Source organism: Arachis ipaensis, chromosome B8, assembly GCF_059453495.1.
Source record: "Arachis ipaensis isolate K30076 ecotype BB chromosome B8, ASM5945349v1, whole genome shotgun sequence".
NCBI lineage: Eukaryota > Viridiplantae > Streptophyta > Magnoliopsida > Fabales > Fabaceae > Arachis > Arachis ipaensis.
Window position 1 is genome coordinate 125,702,198 of NC_142443.1, and position 22,631 is coordinate 125,724,828.

The window sequence follows — 22,631 nt, forward strand, 5'->3', positions numbered from 1 at the left end:
TACCATAAGTTCAAAATCAAAATAGAAAGTACAAATTACTTTAAATTATCATCTTCTTCCTCGGCAGCCTCGTCATCATCTACTAAGACCCCATCATGAACCACTTTGCCCGTATCCATTTGTGAGAAATCAATGTCAGGGGCCACAAACTTCACCTGCGTCACTACACGCTCAAATCCCTCCACAAAAGCATCAAGAATCTCAGACTCCCTGCTCTTCTCCATCTCGTTCAATTTGACTGTAACTTCAATTACTTGATTCTTCATGCTGGAAAGACCACTATCCCTCCTTCTTAATAATTCTATGTCTTTACCATAATTATTCTTCTCCGACTTCAACTCTTCTTCTTTCGCAGCTAGCTTCTTTCTCAGATCATCAATTACCATTTCTTTCAAATCAAGCTCTTCCTTTAAATTCACTAATTCATCATTTTTTCTAACAGTTTCTTATGCCTCCTTTTCTGGCTCCGCCAAATACTGGCCATGCGAAAACCCAAAACTTAAAACAACCCAATAGTTATACAACATATAGCTCATCATTTCAAAAGTTTACAAATGAAGTTCAGTTTTAATACCTGAAGATATTGGTCAACAGCAATATCTCCGACCTCATCAATCAAGACAACGTCGGAAGACGCCTGCAACACCTCGTCAACCATAAACCATAAAAGGAAATCTCTTATCCCATACTGAGGAACTATCCCCATCCTCGACAAACTTATGGAGCTTCTCTTGCTTACTTACAAATGCCAATAGCTCTTTCAAAGGAATTTCCTTCTCCTTCTTCGTCACATCATCACCCAAATTTATAATATTGGCCTTCCTTTACTTGAAAACAATGCTCTTCTTCTTAGGGGCTGGTTGATTCACCTCTCCTTCTCCATTAATTTTTTTAGAATTTGAAGATGAACCCTCTTTGTCAAAATTCTTTGTCTTCAGACGAGTTCTCAAGCCCGTTGCCGATACACCCGGATACTTTTCTCTTATAAAACAAATAAACAGTGTCAAAAATACAGTCAAATTGTCAACATTTTCAAAAAATAGCTTATCAACCCTCCCCAAGGTAGTTCACCACAGGCGTTTTGTCTTCTTCCCATGGAAGCAAATCCACGACAGATATCCAATTTTCTCTATCAACAACCTCAACCAAGTACTCTATTATACACTCATTCCAAGGACTTATCTCCTCTGGATCTAATATATGTTGTAGTTGTGAACACCAAAATAGAGAAAACTTCTCACCTAAATACTCATCTAAATAGAATGGAAAATCCTCATCCACCAACTTTACTTTCAGAAATATTTTCTTGAAATCTTTGAAAGATGACTTATAGAGATTGAAAACTGAAAAACTAGGAGCACTATTTAGATTAACCTAAACCCACTTCCAAACTCCTTTAGCTTGAAATAAAGAGAAAAACAACTCAAGAGAAGGTTTTATTTCCAGAAACTCCATTAAAATTTCAAAACATCTTAGAAAAGCCCAACCATTTGGATGGAGTTGAGACGGGGGACAATTTAGTTGTTTCAAAACATCACACTCAAAAATGGTAAAAGGCAATTTCACACGAAGTTCTTCAAGAACACAGCTATGCATGTAAAAAATATTCAAAATCTATTTTTTTATGAAATACACGATCAGCACTAGTGCATGGCAGCAACTCAACCCTCACTCCAGAACCTTTCCTAACTATCTTCGACGCATCAATCTCACCCACACTACCCTCATTAACAAACAATGAACCTCGACTTCTCACGTCCTCATTTACCCATTTGTAAGAACCATCTTCTTCATCTTTATATTTTTTCTTCCCTTTTTTTTTTATCACCCATGGACTCTTAAGAAAAGAAAAAATTGACAAGTAGAAGAGGTTATTAGAAATCCTCTTGAATTTTTCACCACTGCGAAAAATTGAGGCAAAATCTGGAATTCAAGGAAAAAACTCAAAGTATTAGATAATATGTCATTCAAATCACTTTGTGTAACCTATTCATGAACAGTATGGGTTTACAGCGTAAGAAGAGAGGTCAATTGGTTGAGAGTCTCTGGGGTGAGATCTTCAGGAAGATTTGGTTTTGGTAATTCCTCCATGATCAGAGTCGAGGTGGGTACTTTCTCCTCATCGGTAATCCTGTCCAAAACAGTCAAAAGTTCAGCCAAGTCAGCATCAAGCGGGCTAGAGACAGTGGCTGAAGGTTCCTTTACAAGTTTGGGACTTTGTTGGAAAGATGGTCCAGATTGGTCCATTGGACTTGAATGATTTTGGGATTTTGGAGTAGCCTGAGGAGAAGGCATTATTGCCCTGGTATCTCGAACAGGTGAGTCAATATTTTGTGAAAGAGGGGGATTGATGATAAGATTGACATCAATCGGAGAAGAAAGGGTAGAGTTATTCACAGTTTGAGGTGAAGGAGATTTTTCTTTATTCGAATCTATTGGATTTTGTTCTTCAATAACTGACGAATCGATAACTTGGGTAGGAGTGACAATGGTGGTTATCGGCTAAACAGGTGATGAAGGTTTTTGGGCTTCATGTGTGTGATGAGAGGTTGTTTTGTCACTGGAAGAGGACGAGCTCAAGTGATGGCCTTCTTACCTTTCTGGATCGATCTGTATTATTGGCAGAAAAGGAGTAGATTGAGTAGTCCTCCCAGCCTTTGTCATGATAAAGATAATCATGAGTAAAATAAAAATAGAAGTTGATGAGACTAAAGCTAAAATTAGTGAAAAATTATACCTGGGTAGGTCTTCTAGGTTTGAGATGTGGAAATGGAGAAGAAGTATCTGATGATTCATTTGAATAAGAATTCTTGGAAGAAGAGGAGGTAATTTGATTGGTGGAAGGTTTATGACTTCCATCGGAGGAGCTCTCACTCGATGATTATTTCTGAAATAAAGAGTATAGAGATTATGGTGCGTGAAATTAGAACTCACACAACTTCACCGGCAAGTGCACCGGGTCATCTAAGTAATATCTCAGGTGAGTGAGGGTCGATCCCACGAAGATTGTTGGATTGAGCAAGCAATAGTTATCTTGCTGAAATTAGTCAGGCGAAATAGAAAAAGAGTGGTTGTTGTAGGCGCATAAAACAAGGAAATAAAGAAAGCAGTAAAGAATTGGTGTAGAAACATGGTGAAAATTGTTAAGGCCTTGGAAATGCTTATCTTTCCAGATTAATACCTCTTACTGACTATTGTAACAACGAATGATTCATTCTATGGCAAAGTTGTAAGTGATTAAACCCCAATTCCTTGGACCCTTTTAATCTCCTCTGATTCTCATCAAAAGCCAGGGTCAGTAGTCATTCGAATCGAACGAGGGTGAAGCTCAACGTAATTCAATCTCTCTTGATCCTATTTAAAATGCCACATACAAGGTCAGATCTTTCGGATCGGAGAATGAAGCTCAGTATTCTAGTCTTAGCGCCACAGAAACTTCAATCACCCAAAGCTAACCAGATTTTATGTCACTTATCTAATTAGCCCAGGCAATTTACAATTTAGGAGATGTATTCTCAAGCTGTAGTTCAATACTATCCGATCAGGGACTCGCAAGAACTCATGTAGAAAAAGGGGTCATACTTCCATTCCACCTTAGATTCATTTAGATGAAGAACGACAATACATCATAGAATGGAATCATATATATATGAAAATAGAAAAGTAATAGTATTAATCCATGGGAACAAGCAGAGCTCCTAACCTTAACCAGGAGGTTTAGTTACTCATACTTTACAGAGAAAACAAAGAAGATCTGAAATTAATATTCCGTGTGTGTCTAAATCTCCCCTCCCGAGAGGCGTGATCCTCAGAAGGAAGGAAGTCCCTTATTTATAGTAAAAACCTCTAAGACTAAACCTACAAGATGTTAATTTTAAATTTAAAAGTTACAAAGATAAGACTAGATAAGCTAAGGAGTGCTAAAATCCACTTTGGGCCCACTTTGGTCATGTGCTTTAGTCAAGCCTGGCATTCAACTTGGAGTATGGGCGTTGAACGCCCATAAGGGAGGTGATCTCTCTGTCTTCTTCTCCTTGGCAGGCGTTGAACGCCAGTTTTGGGCGTTCAACTTAGGAGGTTGGTCCTTCTTGGGCGTTGAACTCTAGATGTAGACGTTCAACGCTAGTTGTGGGCAATGTTTCTAGAAAAGAAGTATAGACTATTATATATTATTGGAAAGCTCTGGAAGTTAGCTTTTCAACACCATTAGGATCGAGTCAATTAGACAGAGGTCAGGATATGCTCATTCGAATGCACAGAGGTCAGGATTGACAGCATCTGCTATCCTTTCTTCGTCTCTGAACAAGATTCTGTCAAATTCGCCCAAAAATCACCTAAAATCATAGAAATAACACAAAAACTCAAAGTAGCATCCAAAAATGAATTTTGCACTAAAACATAGTAAAAATTAATGAAATCTAACTAAAAGCACTTAGAAAATGCTAGTAAAAAGGGTATAAGATATTCACTTATCTCACTTTCCCTTGAAGCTCATATGTATTGGCACCCTTTAGAATTAGAATCTGGATGATATTATTGACTTTCTTCTTTGAGTTTTTCTTGATTCTTGAACACAGATTTTTCTGTTGGTGCTTTGCACCTTTTGAGCCTAGTCGTGACTCTAAGCGTTTTGGTTTCAAGTATTACCACCTGATACATAAACGCCACAAGCACTTAACTGGGGGAACCCTTTTGATTCGAATTTAACTTTACTTAAATTCCCAGATAGTGGTGCTTAGAGTTCTTATGCGTACTCTTTATAGCATTGGATCACGACTTTAAATGCTCAGTCTCAAGATTTTCTTGACACCTTCACACCACAAGTATATAGTTAGGGACAACAACTCTTTTGAGCTTTTTAGGCCAATTTTGACCCTCCTAACCATTGATGCTCAAAGTCTTGGACCCTTGTTCCTTTGTTCTTTTATTTTTCTTCTTATTTTTTTTCTATTTCTTTTGCTTCAAGAATCAATCTTTTTTATGTTTCAGAGAATCAATAATACTTCTCTAAATTCACTGTTCTTTTAAGAACCAATATGCTCAACCTCAATATCAATTATGCACAGTTAATTTATACATTTAGAAAATAAAGGTAAAGCCATAATTTTGAGGTAAATAGAACAACTCATAATATATAACTCAAAATCTCATGCATTTTACTACTTCTTTTTCAAAAATTTTCTTTTTAAGCTTAGTGGGCAATTCATGAGACATCTTTAACCATAAAAAAATTGAAAATAAACTAATAAAGCAAAATCCTAAGAGTGATCATGCAAAAGCTAGAATAGAAAACAAAAAATAGAATAAAATACTGAAAAACAGAAAGGGGGGTGAAACTCAACCACCTCGGTGCTGATGGTTGCTCAAGCTGTACTCTTTTGTGAAGATGATTCACCTTCCTTTGGTGCCATTGATGATAATGTACACCTAGAGCTCGTTCTGCAACACTAAACTTAAAAAGTTTGCTTGTCCCTAAGCAAAAAAAACTTGGTCCCCTGTTGGCGTTTAGATGCCAGGACTGCTTCCCTTATGGGCGTTGAACACCCATGCTCTCCTCTCCCTTCTGGCGTTGAACGCTAGTAAGGGGCACCCTCCGGGGTGTTCAGTTTCTCTCCTATGCGTTTCTGTTTCTATTCTAATGGCTACACATGATCACAAACGTTAGAAAAACTAAGAAAACTATGAAAAATAATAGAAAATAAAATAATATGAAATCAAACTAAAATAATAGAAGAAAAATAGAAAAGAAGAAAATACTATAGGATATTTATGGTTGGGTTGCCTCCCAACAAGTGCTTCTTTAATGTCATTAGCTTGACACTTGATTGTTGACTTTTCTTTGTCTTCTTCCAGTTGCTTAAAAGAAATGACTCCAAGGAAAAAGAGGAGGAGATTAGTGCCCTTAAATTTGAATTCTTCCTAACAAGTTTTCTTTTTTTGTTTTCAGCTTGATTCTCCTTGCTTGTTAGGATAGGAGTTAGATTCTTTTTTGCTGACCTTCTCTTTTTCATGGATATCATCTTTGGTTCCTTGGTCACAATCCCTTTTTCAGTACATTTCTTAATTATCTCTACCACCCTGAATTCAGGATTTGGGTGTTGTGTACTGGGTGGAGTGTACCCTTCATTAAGAACCTCTGGAATTGGTGGTTCAGTGAACTCACCCTCTATGTAGCTCTCTGCTTCATTAGAGTGTACATTCCCATAATTGTTTTTCTCATTTACAACTTTTCTTGTTTGTGCATCTTTTTCTTCTTCCATGTGTAAGGGTGAAGAGTTCTCTAATTCACTGGGGTATAGACTCCTTTGAATATTTCCCTCACATTCTTTTGTATGAATTTGCATTGCTTCTCTTGTGAGGGAGTTTGCTTGTTTCTCTGCCCAACGCTTGGTAATCACCTCCGCATGCCCCTCTATATTTTTGACACTCATTCTCATATCTTGTATGCAATCTTGGGCGACATCCCCTAATTCTTTTATGGTAAGCACTAAAGCTGATAGTTCTGAATAAGAAGATGATAATTCTTGATATGAATAATGAGATGGTGGCTCTTGATATGAGTAAAAGGAGCATAGTTCTTCGTATGGATAGAGAGATAGTGGTTCTTGGTATGAGCAAGCAGGAGATGAGGATGGAAATTTTTTAAAAATTTCCTCTGTTATTTGCTCCAGTTCTTGGCAGGCAAGATCAAAAGATGATAGTTCTTGATATGAGCAAGAAGATGAAGGTTTTTGATAGGGATAGAGAGGTGGTGGTTCTTAGTATGAATATGGAGATAGTGGTTCATGATAGATGGAGTATAGAACATTGACTTCTTGTTGCTCTTGACCTTGTCAACCAAAATTCGGGTAGTTCCTCCATCCACAATAATATAAATCACTTCTTGGATGTGAGTAGTAACCCATGTGATCTCTTTCCATGATTGGCCTTCAGCATAAAATACCAAACAAGATTAAACGCACCAGGTGGTAAACAAAAAAGCAAGAATTTTTTTTAAACTAAAAAGTCAAAAATAAATAAAAAATAGAAAAAAGTAATTAAGAATTTCGAAAAAAATTAGAAAGAAAGGGGTGTAAAATTTTTCAAAATTCAAAAAGTAAGAGAAAATACTAGAGAAATACCAAACTTAAAATTTGAAATTAAATGAAAGTAAACTAACTAAAACAAAATTCAAAAATCAATAAAAAGATAATTAAGGTATAAATCGAAAATTAAAAAGGATAAACCAGATAAAATTCAAAAATCAAAAGGAAAGGTAATTAAACAAAAACTATTACGAGACACCAAACTTTTAAAATTAAAATAGGATAAAGCAACTAATTAACTAACAAGTTTTTGAAATTAAAAATGAAATTTTCAAAAATTAGAGAAGAAAAAGTCAAATCAAGATTTTGAAATTCAATTTTTGAAAGAAAAAGTAAAGAAATACCAAACTTAAAATTTAAAACAAGATGAAGCAAACAATTAATTAAAAATATTTGAAAATCAAGATAGAAGATTTGGTTTTTAAAAAAAAAATTCGAAAATTAAAAGGAAAATGTCAAATAAAGATCTTGAATTTCAAAATTACAGAAAGAAAAACTAAAGAAACTCTAAACTTTGAAATTTGAATTTAAAATATGGAAAAGATGAGATAAGATATCAAAGTTTGAAATTTAAAAAAAAAAAGATAAAGATTAAAGATCAAGAAAGATAAACAAGATATGATTTGAAAATTTAAAAAAAAATTGATTAAAAAAAGAAAAAAAAGATTTGAAATTTTTGAAATTTAAAAAGAAAAAAATATTAAAAGACACCAAACTTAAAATTTGAAATTAAATAAAGATAAGATAACTTAAAACAAAATTTTGAAAATAAAGAGAAAGATAAGTAAGATAAGTACGAAAATTTAAGGAAAATAAATAAACTAGTAACCAAAAATTAAAAAGAAAATCAATATACAATCAAGACAAAATCGAAAATCAAGAGAAAGTTGAGAATTAAGAAAAAGATAAATAAGATAAAGATCAAAAATCAAGATATTCGAGAATTAAAAAGAGAATTAATTAAAAGAAAAACTAACGGGACACGAAACTTAAAATTTAAAATTAAATCAAAATAGGACAACAACAAAAATTCGAAAATTAAAAAAAAGAAAGATAAACAATATTAATTATAAAAATTTAAAGAAAAAAAACTAAAAGAACACCAAACTTAAAAATTTTGAAATCAAACAAGGAAAAACACCTAAGAAAATACGAACAAAAAGAAAGCAAACAAGAACAATTTTCAAAAATCAAAAAGAAAAAGAAATTAAATGAAAACTAATAAAAATGCCTGATCTAAGCAGCAAGACAACCGGTAGTTGTCAATCACGAACAATTCCCGGCAACGGCGCCAAAAACTTGGTGCGCGAAATTAGAACTTGCACAACTTCACCGGCAAATGTACCGGGTCGTCCAAGTAATACCTCAGGTGAGTGAGGGTCGATCCCATGAGAATTGTTGGATTGAGCAAGTAATAGTTATCTTGCTAGACTTAATCAGCCAAAATAGAAAAAGAGTGGTTGTTGTAGGCGCATAAAGCAAGGAAATAAAGAAAGCAGTGAAGAATTAGTGCAGAAACAATGGTGAGAAATAGTTAACGCCTTGGAGATGCTTATCTTTCTGGATTAATACCTCTTACTGACTATTGTAACAACGAATGATTCATTCTATGGCAAAGCTGTAAGTGATTAAACCCCAATTCCTTGAACCCTTCTAATCTCCTCTGATTCTCATCAAAAGCCAGGGTCAGTGGTCATTCGAATCGAATGAGGGTGAAGCTCAACGCAATTCAATCACTCTTAATCCTACTCAAAATATCACAGACAAGGTCAGATCTTTCGGATCAGAGAATGAAGCTCAGTATTCTAGCCTTAGCGCCATAGAAACCTCAATCACCCAAAGCTAACCGGATTTTATGTCACTTATCTAATTAGCCCAGGCAATTTACAATTTAGGAGATATATTCTCAAGCTGTAATTCAATACTATCCGGTCAGGGACTCGCAAGAACTCATGTAGAAAAAGCGGTCATACTTTCGTTCCACCTCAGATTTATTTAGATGAAGAACGACAATACATCATAGAATGGAATCAAACATATATGAAAATAGAAAAGTAATAGTATTAATCCATGGAAACAAGCAGAGCTCCTAACATTAACCAGGAGGTTTAGTTACTCATACTTTATAGAGAAAACAAAGAAGATCTGAAAATAATATTCCGTGTGTGTCTGAATCTCCCCTCCCGAGAGGCGTGATCCTCAGGAGAAAAGAAGTCCCTTATTTATAGTAAAAACCTCTAAGACTAAACCTACAAGATGTTAATTTTAAATTTAAAAGTTACAAAGATAAGACTAGATAAGCTAAGGAGTGCTAAAATCTACGTTGGGCCCACTTTGGTCATGTACTTCGGTCAAGCCTGGCGTTCAACTTGGAGTATGGGAGTTGAACGCCTATAAGGGGGATGATCTCACTGTCTTCTGCTCCCTGGCTGGTGTTGAACGTCAGTTTTGGGCGTTCAACTTAGGAGGTTGGTCCTTCTTGGGCATTGAACTCCAGATGTGGACGTTCAACGCCAGTTGTGGGCAGTGTTTATAGAAAAGAAGTAAAAACTATTATATATTGCTGGAAAGCTCTAGAAGTTAGCTTTCCAACGTCGTTAAGTCCACGTCAATTGGATCTCTATAGCTCAAGATATGCTCATTCAAATGCACGAAGGTCAGGATTGACAACATCTGCTATCCTTTCTTCGTCTCTGAACAAGATTCTGCCAAATTCGCCTAAAAATCACCTAAAATAATAGAAATAACACAAAAACTCAAAGTAGCGTTCAAAGATGAATTTTGTACTAAAACATAGTAAAAATTAATAAAATCTAACTAAAAACACTTAGAAAATGCTAGTAAAAAAGGTATAAGATATTCACTTACCATATTAACACAAGAATTCTAGAAGAATGATTGATAGAGAGAATTAATCAAGTTGTTACCTTTGTCGATCTGGTAGTCTTGACCGAAACTCTTTGTGCTTTTTGTCTTGGATGTTTGGAAGTTTCAATGGTCTCGATTTTCCTCTTTTGAGTTCTTTTTGGGGATGCCTCAGTTCCTGGAGGAGTTTTAATCGAGGATTCCTTTATTTCGTCCAATCACTACAAGAAAACACGTTTTTTGCTACGCTTTTAAAGCATGGCGAAAAGTTGAAAAAAGCGTAGCGATAGCTTTTCACCACGCTTTTGAAAGGGTCACAACTGCAAGGGTGCCGGTTGCTCTATCGCCACGCTTTTCGTGACCTATCGCCACGCTTTTTTTTGTCTCATTTTTCACAAGTTGCCACGTTTAAAAGCGTGGCCATATGTGGGAGATATGGCCACACTTTTGAAGTGCAGCAATACTAAGACATGGCCACGCTTTCAAAGCGTGGCAATAACGAGATATGGCCACGCTTTTAAAAAGCGTGGCGATAGCGAGAGATACGGCCACGCTTTAAAAGCGTGGCGATAGCCTTATCAAATTAAAAAAAATTATCTTTTTTCTAACTTTACCTTCATCGCTGCACAATATAAATTTTCAATCTTTTTTATTACCAAACCTATAAATATAATATGCAATTTTTATAACAAGACAAATCAAACAGTAATTAGTGACATATAATTTTTGCTATAATTGTTTTATACATTAAAAAAACTAATACTCAAATACAAAATAAATCTCGAGTTCAAATTCCAAAACTAAAAATTGAAGAAAAATACAGAATTAATACAAACTTAAACCCCAAGTCCTTTGCTATTCTTCCTTCCTCTAACCTTCTCAAACTTCCTTAGATCGTACATAAGGGTTGATATAGCTGTAAGGAACACCAGAAGCAGGACCCAAGTGTTTCATAGCTTCCCTGAAGTTCTTTGGGCCTCTAAGAAGGACCTACATTCATGCAACAATATATAAACCATTTCCTAAAATTAACTTTTAAACACGAGAAGATCAATCTACATTTCTAGTATTTCTATAAAATATGAATCCGTAGAAAAGAAATCCATCAAACATATTCTTTTCATATCGATGCATACAATATATTTCTGGTAAAGAGACTTAAATGGAGATGAAGGTTTAACATTTAATAGGTGAAGCTATACTGTTATGAGTAAGAAATTGTCATCTCCTTGACATTCAGTTATTTGAGACAATAACTTGAGTGGTTCATGAGTTTGTTTACAATGGCCAAAGTTGTGTCACATGGTCAAAGTTAAAAATGGCAAACCTGAAATACAGCTCAACCTTTTGCCTTTGCCTGTTTATCCAATGATCGCAACAAGGACAAGATAGCAATTTCTTCTTCATCTGGATCTAGTACATCTCCAACTTGAATCAACACCTAGAACAAGAAACAAAAATAAACGTCCACAATGTTAAAGTGATAAATCTTAAACCAAAACCTTACAACTACTTTATAACTTCATATTCTGATTCTATGCACATTGACAAAAGAGACTAGTGAATAAATTAAAATTAAAACTAAAAGCTATCAGTTTCTAAAAACAGGACACGTACCGTTTCTCCACCAGTCCATAAGTCTTGACCATCAGAGCTCAATACACCAGCCATTTGAAGTGCATATCTAGCCTGCTTAAGATCTCCATGTAGATCTTCAACTATTAAAGAAAAATTGGTTTTAGTGAGATGCATAACAATAGAAAAACTTGTAACGAAGTTGAACATTATCTCTAAAGCTAATTAACAAGAAGACACTCATAAGCAGGTTAATAGAATCAATCAGTGAAAAACATCCCCATCCACTGAAACTTTCACTTTGACATTGAGAATTTCATACTAAAGTTCCACCATACAAGGCAATCAAATTAGAAGAACATAATAACAATTATCTTTTGTAGATTGCAAATAAATGAAGAACATAATACTAGATTAATAACATTGATAATTTTTTTTCTCTTTGGTGTAGATTGCAAATAAATGAAGAACAGCAAAGGTCCTTGTAGCAGCAGGGAAGAAAGTATTAGGACACAGAATGAGATGACTGAGTAATAATTATAACAGTTAGAAAGTTGATCAAAGTAGTTGAATATTTTTTCTAATTGGTATTAAAAATTTCATTGATCAAGTGTTATGTTCAATAGAAGCATGCAAACTGAATTTGGTGGATAATATGTTGAATCAATTTGGATCATAATTTTTCAGGTGCAGAGACATTTGAAGCTTAAAATTTAAGCATAAGGAAAGTACTTGCAATCATAACACATTCAACAAAAATGATATTAAAGCTTAAAATTGAAGCATAAGGAAAGTACTTGCAATCATAACACATTCAACAAAAATGATATTAAGCTCAATCTGTCATATTCTTTCAAGCTTAAAAGCTTAATCTGTCATGTTCTATTAAGCTTAAAAGCTCAATCTGTCATGTTCTATTCTATTCGATAATTCCATAACACCCAAAAATAATATTAAGCAAACAAAATAAATCAATTCAACCAACACATTCAACACAACACAGCCACAACCAACTCATGCACTTTTAAAACATTCATATATTAAAAACTGTAATTTTTAAAAAAATTCAATTACAAAATTACAAAAATTATAGAAACTTGTAGATTTATTAAACCTATATTTGATTAAGTATAAATTAGCAATTACATAAGAATAGCTTTAACGAATTATCATTCGAACAAAATTTACTTTAACAGATTTTGAAAGCATTTAGCAAAGAGTAATGCCATGAATCAATATGAAATTTGGTAGAACTCAACCAAAATTTCTCAAGATTCAAATAAAAATTCACTCTCAACTAGAATTACATAGCATGTCTTTGATCATCATAGTAGAAATCCACCTCACAAGAATTTAAAGCAAGGATATTGGATCTAATAATACAAAGTTTATTAATAAATCTAAATACAGGACATAGTTTTCTAAATCAAATTAAATATGTTGATTAGAAGGTGCTAATCATGTGTTGCGCAATAACTAAAAGCAATTTAGAGTTGAAAAGCCTGAAAGCAATTGGATATGAAAAGCTCCATAGTAGCTAAATAATGGAGATAGAAAGTTGCTAAGATTCCTCCCATAAACCTGAGTCCCAGGCTTTATAAATATACACATGGACATATATATCCCTATATATATAACTCTTAGCTAGAAATAATGGATCAGCAGCTATCTAGAAATTTTTATATTATTAAAATTTTCATATAGTCTCCTAGCTAGTCCAACCTAACAATACCTTTATTAATGATATAAAAGTAGAGAATTTTAATTCAAAATGCTAGATTTTAATTAATAACATCAAATACATGAACACTTTTGTATTTAAAAGAATTTCTTTAGAGCACTAATTGGACTGAATTTTCTTTTTAAAACTTTTAATGCGAGAAACTGAGAATTATAGCAAAGTGAAAATAGCAAAGAAGCAGCAAAACAGAAAGTGAAAAAAAAACTATAGAAATCCCTGTCAATAATTAAAAAATGAAATGAATATTTCATATGAAACGGTAACAAGATTGTTACCTTTTTAGTTGACTTCAAAGAGAACCAACTACTTGAAGATGGTGATGGCTGCAATGGAGAACTACCTGCATTATTGCTAACTACTGAAACTGGATTTTCAAGACGAAAGAAGGAATATAGAAACCAAAGGAATACAAATGCCCATATTCAGTAATAGTGGGAATAAATCACCATTTGAATCAACTTCTTTTTCTTTATGCCTTTTCTTCTGGATAAACAAACCCAAATAGTAAGCACTTTTCCTAAATAAACATTAAGATATCAATTACCACAATAATACTAAAAGTTAGAAAATATTTACAGCTATTAATACATCCAAACCATCTATTGTGGGAGGTTTCAAGTTTTTTAGCTCAACTGAAAAACAGAAGTTCACAATCAACATATGCCAACAGCAACAAGAATTACCATCGTGAAGTCTTCAACTACTAAAAAAATTTATATTCAAACCAAACAATGGCAAACAAATCTAGAAGTACAAAAACTCACCACCACTAGAAAGAAGATCTTGTGTTATTGGTTGGCCGGATTGTGCCAAAGAAATGAGCTACATTTCAGAACACGTAAGCACTCTAGAAAGAGTTCAACATCACATTCCAACTAAAAAATAACATGAATTCACCTGCATAGCAATGATGAACTCTACAAAACCAAGATATCTTTGTCGCTTTGAATCAGCGATAGCCCACACCTTCAATTTTGGCAAATCGGAGCACATAAATAAACAATTCAGTTAAAACTTGAGAAGAAATCAACTGTGATACATATCAGCTAAGCACAACTCCTACAAACAACTCAACCATTCATAGCCAGCCAGCATCTATATAATCAGAAGCTAGAGAGTTCAAAACTAATCAAATATAAAGCTGAAACTAACCACTATCATTAGAATCAATAATTGCAATGAAAAACAAAAAATACAAAACCTGCTTAAGATCCTGGCGAGACAAATAGAACATACCTCAAAGTTGCACCTGCTAATACTTATATGGATAGTATAATTATACAAATAAATTCTGATAAACTGGGAATTGATGAAGCCACAGCTCCAGAACCATTCAAACTCACCTGCAATGTAAAATTACATTATTCTCGTTATTTAAGAGTTACTACTCTATTCGTAAATCTAATCAAGTTTTTTTAACTATACAAGAAATCAAAGATACATAGTATAATTCGAGTAGCATATGCAAAACTGTCAATACTTTAGTTTATATACGGATAACAAATTTAAACTTTTTGACATCAACAAGGACAGGGAAGCAGTACTCACTTCATGCACAACACAGACTATGATCTTTTGTCATTCAAAGTGTGAAATGAAAGTATCAAGTCAAGAAACAAAGATGACTATTCATTTAATATGGTATATTATATTTAATCATTCTGAATTTGTAACAAAATAGGTACTAATTAGCTACGAATGTAAACAAGGTGTTTGCTTTTCTTTATTCCAGGTTTTTCTGAACATTAAATTAAGAAAAATCCTAGCCAACCCTCAATAGTCAATATTATAATAGCTATGCAATTACAAGGCAGAGATGTAACCATGTTGCCCAAGTCAATTTGAATCTAAATTGTTTTTGTTTTTACTCTGTTGCTTTCAGATTTTATTAATGGCTATGAAAACGGGATAAGTATAGCACCTCCTAATCAGAATTTCATGTAAGATATTCAAATTATTTGGTTACAAATAAAATTTAATCAAAAGACACTTACATAAGGACCATGAAATTCCTACCACCACCTGCCCAGGGACCAACTCATGGCGAAGAAAGTGTTGATGGCCGAAGCAGAGCTTGCAACAGAGCACGACAAAGCAGCGACGATGACAGAGCGCAACGACCTTGACGACAGAGCACGACAGAGCAGCGATATAACGGAGAGATAGAGAGGTCGATGGTGAGACCAGCCGTGAGAGAGGTGAGACTCAGTGAGCTTGAGGGTGAGAGTGGCGAGTGAAGAGAGAAGAAACTCAAAGGAGGTGTAGGGGTTCTTCGTCGTGGTTAGGGGTTATTCGACGGAGGCATTGCGAGCGCCGGCGACTGGCGACGTTCCTCGCAGAGTGCTATTAGGGGTTCTTCGTTGTGGTTAGGAGTTTTTTGATATGGGATTCTTTGTTGTGGTTAGGGGTTCTTCATGAGGCACAATGAAGAGAGAGTTAGGGTACAGTGAGGCACAATGAAGACAGCGTTAGGGTTAGCTAGGGTTAATCGTCCGGGTGTTCTTCATGGAGGGCTTTCAACTGAGCTAGGGCAATTGGAAGAAGGAGAAAGACTGGAAGAGTAGATGACTTTGTAATTGGAAGCTAGCTAGGGCAATTTTAACTTAGAATTTCGAAGCAAGGGATGACCTTGTAAAATTTTTTTTTTGGAACTTTTTGGCAACGCTTTTGAAGCGTGCCAAAATAGTAATAAGAAACGGCCACGCTTTTAAAACGCTCCAGTAGCAAAATCCTGTCGCCATGCTTTGAAAGCGTACCTATTTCTCTCTATGGCTATGCTTTTTGAGCGTGGCAAAAAAAGCATGGCTAAATCTCGAATCAGTTGTCACCCTTGTAAAAGCGTGGCTGTTGATCCCTTTCGCCATACTTCTAAAGTGTAGCAAGGAAAAACGTAGCCAAATCTCTATTTAATCGCCTCCCTCAAAAAAGCGTGGCCATTGATCACTTTTGGCTACGCTTTTAAAGCGTAGCAAGAAAAAAGTGTGGCCATAGGCCTTTTTTCTTGTAGTGAATGAGCGATTATATTGAGAATAATAATTTCTCCACCATTCGACAAAAGATTTGGTGACAAAGTCACTATGAACATAAGGAAGATGAGAGTAATGACTCCGATTCTTGTCACTAATATCGAGGCATCTTTTGATTTCCTCTTTCGATTTGAATTCGAAATGACAAAGAGATTTGCTTTTCGAGGAAAGGGAGACGGTAGAGCTTGTGAAAAATCCATTTGTCTTGCAACATAATGGGGGGCTTGAAGGGTCATCTTGAATTGTTCTTTTTTGTATTGAGGTATTTCTAACAGCAAGAAAAATAGCCCAACTTGCATTATTCAAAGTATTGTCATTATTGTCGGTAGGAAAAAGGAGGCGTTCAAACCAAGCTGGGCCACAATTTCGATATAGGAAAAGAGCAAACATCAGTTCTTCATTTCAAAAACTCTTACATAAATGAAGTATTGAAAAAACTACCCAAAAGAGTTCTTCAGTCGAAGTGGTGTCTTTAAAGTTTGGTTGGAGAGTGACCAATCGAAAACCTTCAATATGTTGCTTTTCCGAAGTAGTGATCCCAGCTCGCTTCATATGCTTTTCGAAAATGGCATTTAGCCAAAGTTGTAAAAGCCATAGGGGACCCCCTGCATTAATCAAAGACCTCTTTCGAAGGCAGTCGACTAGATGCCCCCAATTCGTCATATAGATTCCCTAAGATTAGTTTGGCCAAATTGAACTTATGGCCTTCAAGAAGTAGGGCAGCTAGAGGGATAAATAATTTCTGCATCTAGATACTTCTCGAGCAAAAGATGATAGCATTCAGCCAGTAATACAAAAAGGCCATGCTTTCGTCATCGGTGACAGGACTGTCTTCTTGACCCATATTATGTTTGATAAAATCACCATAAGAAATTTTCTAAATTATCTTGTAAGATTTGGTAGGTTTTGTGTCAAATGTAGCTATAGAATTGCTCATCGAGACCCTAGTAATAGCAGCTACATCGAACAGTGTGGGTCCAACCATTCCACAAGGGAAATGAAAATTGTTTTTGATTTTATTCCAAAAGTAGAGTGCAGCACCATTCATCCAATGATGGGTAGTTGGATTGAAATGAGAAAGGCGAAGAAGTTTGTGAATACCTTGCGCTTTCCAAGCCTCACCTTTTACTGGTTCGAGTTGTTGTAGCAAGAAAATCATCATTTTTGAAAGTGATTTTGGGATTATTTCTGAATGGTTTTTTGCCCTCGATGAAAGGTGCTATGAAGAAGAGTTGTTTGATAAGCAAGTCTTCCCCTTCGACACTTGGGAAGATTTGGGCATTCTTCTTGGATTGCTCAGATGTTTGCAATGGACTAACAAAGCAACAAGTATCGTCTTCCGCGACAAGGAGCCTTTTGTCATTTGGTACACTCTCAACGTCCTTAATGACAGTGTCATCGAATTGAGATAGTATTTTCAAGTCATATTAGTCGAAAGTCTCCGTCATAACTTGTTTACCTTTGTCTTGGGTAGTTGAAGTTCCTGGAACTAAGGAAGAAGCCATTGGTGTATGTGAAAAAAAGGAAAGTTAATGTTGATTTGGTTTTGGAGGAAGGAAGTTGTACGATAAATTTGAGGAAAAGATTGTTAAAACTATTGAAAGGAGATAGATTTGGAAAGAAGAATGAGAATTTGAAGGTGAATAATTGACGTTGTTCAAATGGCAAACGTGCTGTTAAGTGAAAGTAAAGGATGTAAGTAAAGTTTCTTTACCATTTTATATTTCATTTTCTCAAAATTTGAAAGAGGAAAACTTCTTTGAGAAGGGAAAGTGGAAGAGAGAGAGACGGTAGTTAATAGAGAACGTGCCGTAGTGGGCGCTAGTAAATGGGCGGTTAGTAAATGCATTTAAAATCAAATTTGTTGATTGTGTTTAAAAAGTCAAGTGAAATAGAATTAAGCGTTTCATTTTCAAATGGTATAAAAAAGACGCATTAATCCTAAAAGGGCAATTCGTTGGTCGAAAAATATGATTTCAAAGACACTAGGGTTGAGGTACAATAAATATCTTTTTGAGGAATATAATTCTTATCGAGAAGGATTTGTTGAAGAAAAGAGGTGGAGCTCAATCGATGATCCTGCTCGAAGGGAAGGAACCAGTGGAGCTGAAGATTGACAGTTACCCATATTGTACAAAAGAGCGAGAACGGTTATTCAAAGATTAATGCACGTGGGAGTTATATTTGAATCTAATTGGTCGAAGATTTCTATAAATAAGTGAAAGATCAAAGAAATAAGGGTTGAAATTTCTTACCAGAAAATGCTCTCGCACACTCACATCGCTAGTAAATTTCTGAGTCTGTTAAGAGCTTTCTTTTTTATAGGGGTTCCTTCTATTGTCTTTATTTTTCCTTTAAATTTTTGTAATTTTTATTCTTCTTGCAAATTTATTTTTCAAGCAAGTTTTTTTTTTGTTTACTTTTAAGATTCAGTATTTTGTCTTTGATTTTAAAAGTCCTTCGATCTTATCAGAAGCAGTTTACAGCTTTATTTAAATTTAATGTTATTCATTTTAGTTCAAGTCAATTTATTTTTAAGTTTACTTTGTTTATCTTTCAGATTTTTTTTATTATTTTATCCAATTAAAAGATTCTTTTGATGTACTTTTAAAAATTAGTACTCAAAAAGAATAGATTTTATTCCTAAACTATTAGATATCAAACTATATTCGATTTGCTAAAAATTGATAAAACAGATAAATAAACAAAACAATTTTGAGAGGGATTTATATTTTGATGGATACTACAATGAAGATGGCAAAAATATCTTCTCATGAAGATGCTTTGGTTAAAAGTGTGGTTTATTTATTTAGCCACACTTTAAACAAAAACAACATTTTTATAAATATTAAAATCTAACCATATAATCCATCATCTAAGGATCAAAAAAAAATATATTCACATAAAAATAATTATAAAATTTTCATTGTAGTATCCACCTTATATTTTATACCAATATTCCAGTGATTTTCTCGCTCCTATATACATTACAAAGTCCACTGTCCTCTATTATTAATTTTTTAAATTTTGCACGTTCTTTTCTCATATTTCTAAACAATGTATTTTTCTTCCGGCCAAAATATACCCCTCGTTACACGTATTAAAAAAATATCATAATTAGAAAATTTTCACAAATAAATTTTGAAAGTTAATTTATGTGTCAAAATGAAAATATTTTTACAATACATTTGCCGTTTACTTTTGACTGTTAATACTTATTAAATATCAACAAAAATACTGTCAACTTGCTAGCAGTTTTGATAATTAGTCAACACGTAAATATACTTTTTCTCTGATATTATATTATTGAAGAGTTTTAAAAATAAATCTAATAGTTAATTTATTTTAATAACAATATTATATAATTAATAAATATTATTATTTTAGAAAAATATTTGACTAATAATAATTTATAAATTGATACACATAAAAATATATAATTTATATCTATATTTATTAAAATTTGTATATATGACACAATTTGTATTTATATTTTTTGGCATGACTTATTAAATTTTTTAAATATTTATTAAAAAAATATTAGTAGATATTATAATCAAATTAATTTTAAGGTTAAGTTAAATTTATTGATTTTTAATATGGTATTTTTTTAAAAAAATTATTGAATCATGCTTATTACATATACAATTATAAATCTAACAAAAACAGATATACTAACTCTTACAATTAGGCTAACTTAACATACACATTTATGTGGCACATATATTTTATTTTTCTTTGATTTATAATGTGTGCAAAAATTATGTTAACAAAAAAAAATATATGTCAAATTTGTAACTTAATTCCACATGCATAATGTCAAATTGTCAACAAAAATCTGACAATGTCCCATTTTAAAAAATATGTTTGTATTAAAAAATATATTTTAATTTGGATTTTAAAGCATCATTATTCACTTTTCTTGTTTTTAACGAAAAAAGTGTATTAATATGTTGGTGTCATCATCTACATGCACAAAGCTAAGCTAATAATAATAAGAGTAATTACCCAAATCAGTTCCCAAGAATTTTAAAAGCAGACATTTTAGTCTCCAAAAAAAATTAATACACAGATCAATCCCTAAGATTTTATTTCAACAGACAAATCAGCCTCTATTTTATTTTCTGGCAGAATAATTACCCAGATCAGTCTCCAAAGATTTTAAAAGCGGACATTTTAGTCCCAAAAAAATTAATACACAGATCAATCATCAACGTTTCTCTTTGTCAGACATAACAGTTCTCTGTCGAAAAAAAGTAAAATAAAATTATTATTATTATTATTATTATTATTATTATTATTATTATTATTATTATTATTGATTGTGTAATAAAATAATACTGTACCATAATTTTTTATATTTTTTAGATAAAAATAATAATAAATTCATTCATTAAATTCTTATGTGTGTATTTATAATATAAAAAGTATATATATATTCATTTAATAATAATAATAATAATAATAATAATAATAATAATAATAATAATAATAATAATAATAATAAAATTATTAGAGATTATTTTACAAAAAATTCAAAGTTGAAACTATTTGATATTTTTGTATTTAATATAATCAAAAGATATCCTATTTTAAAAAATATGTTTGTATTAAAATAATATTACGAAAACTAAAATGTCTGTTTTTAAAATTCTTGGGATTGATTTGGATAATTACTCTAATAATAAAGATTGACATATAATAAAAGTAAAAACATATATAAGTTTAGAGTAACTCTCCTGCAGGTTATTAAGTCTCATCCACTACAAATGAAATTTTCATTTTAAATTAAACAAAGAAGAACCATTTTTAATCTCATCTACTTAATTATTACGTGTGCGAATTTGCGTGTCAAATCAGTATTTTCTATTAGTGAGTTACATAAAAAAATGAACCGAAACTATTATGTCTAACAAAAAAAAATATTAGAATTAATGTGTGTATTAATGTTTCTTTAGGACTAAAGTGTCGATTTTTAAAATTTTTTAAAATTGATTTAAGTAATTATTATGCCAAAAAATAAATTAGAGACTGAATTATTTGTTGGAATAAAACTTTGTGAATGTTTTTATGTATTATTTTTTTGGAGACTAAAATATTTACTTTTAAAATTTTTGAAAATTAAATTTAAATAATTATTCTTTATTTTTTTAAAAAGCTTTAAAAACTTGAAAATAAATATCAAATAGTTAATTAAAAATCAAAGGTACAATAAATTTAAGTGTATGCAACAATTTGGTCAACAATTAAAAATTAATAAATAATCCATATTTAAAAATCCCTTAAAAGTTAATTTTTGCTGTGCCAACACTCTGCAACTTGCTTTTTTATGTTTTGAATATTAAAAAGTCCTTAATTTTACATTTTATTCACTCCCTATTCAGAAGAATTGTATATTCAGTGTTTTGACGACTTATTCCATAGTTGTGAATAAAAAATTTACGATGTAATTGTTTTATCTTTTAGGGATATTTCAATAATATAATAATATTTTTAAATAACTTTTAATAAAATATTTTATTTTTATAATACTGTTAAAATATGTATAATAAAAATACATGTTAGCAAGATCCAAAAACTTAATATGTCGTATGCGTAAGCCGATAAGCACGCCAAAGGTCTCAACTGAATTTGATTTCTTGTTTTGAATCCATGCATTGACCAGTGTTGTTCATTCCAATAAGTAAAGCACCCATTAGTGGCACGTATATTTTTTTAATGCCGCCTCCTCTGACAATATATTAAATATATATTCACTGTGGTTACAGATTTACAGTATAATATTTTGATACTATTTTGGTCAATGACTCAATTCTATAGTGTTTATGAATTAGTGTCTAAATTTTATCTAATTTAATTTTTGTAATGAATTTTAATTTTTTAAAAATTATTTATTATTATATTTTTTAAATTAAATATTATTTTTTAATATTTTTAGTAAATAGATATCAACTTTTAAGCACTATAACATTCACCATTTTTATGCCCCCAAAAAGGTAAAATTCATAGAAGATCTAACGTTGTTTTAACCAAAATTAAATGGTTAAATATCTGAGACATGGTGCGTAGTCTCTATCTTTGAGGTTTTATAAAAGCAACTGCTCGGACTAAATCACTACAACTAAAAACAATTACTAAAATTGATTAAAATAAATTTTATTAAAATTATAGTTATTTTATTTCTAAGACAATCAGATCATTTTGATATTGTAATAATTTAAATAAGTAAATTATTCTTTATTAAAATAATTTATTCTAATTAATTTAAACATAGGGTAAACTATCATTTCTATCCACAAAAGTTCTAAATGCGGACAAATCTACTCATAAAATAACGAA

General features: G+C 32.4%; 1 protein-coding gene across 15 annotated transcripts in view; it reads right to left on the bottom strand.

Annotated features, from left to right (window-relative positions):
• Positions 1–9,932: 9,932 nt before the first annotated feature.
• The window catches only part of LOC110266037 (EH domain-containing protein 1-like), a 45,871-nt gene continuing 33,172 nt past the window's right edge, over positions 9,933–22,631 (bottom strand). For 4 of the 15 annotated variants that reach the window (XM_088497365.1, XM_088497364.1, XM_088497367.1 and 1 more), the window contains 8 exons: positions 14,164–14,609; positions 14,031–14,088; positions 13,843–13,898; positions 13,713–13,749; positions 13,542–13,606; positions 11,568–11,668; positions 11,278–11,391; positions 9,935–10,940 (listed from right to left, as the gene is read on the bottom strand). In XM_088497365.1, coding sequence (XP_088353491.1) covers positions 11,606–11,668; positions 13,542–13,606; positions 13,713–13,749; positions 13,843–13,898; positions 14,031–14,088; positions 14,164–14,259 — 375 coding nt within the window. In that variant the 5' untranslated portion in view covers positions 14,260–14,609 and the 3' untranslated portion in view covers positions 9,935–10,940; positions 11,278–11,391; positions 11,568–11,605. Of the gene's footprint in view, positions 10,941–11,277; positions 11,392–11,567; positions 11,669–13,541; positions 13,607–13,712; positions 14,610–22,631 lie in introns of those variants that run through there. The other 11 variants (XM_088497361.1, XM_088497360.1, XM_088497362.1 and 8 more) reach the window with 9 other exon arrangements.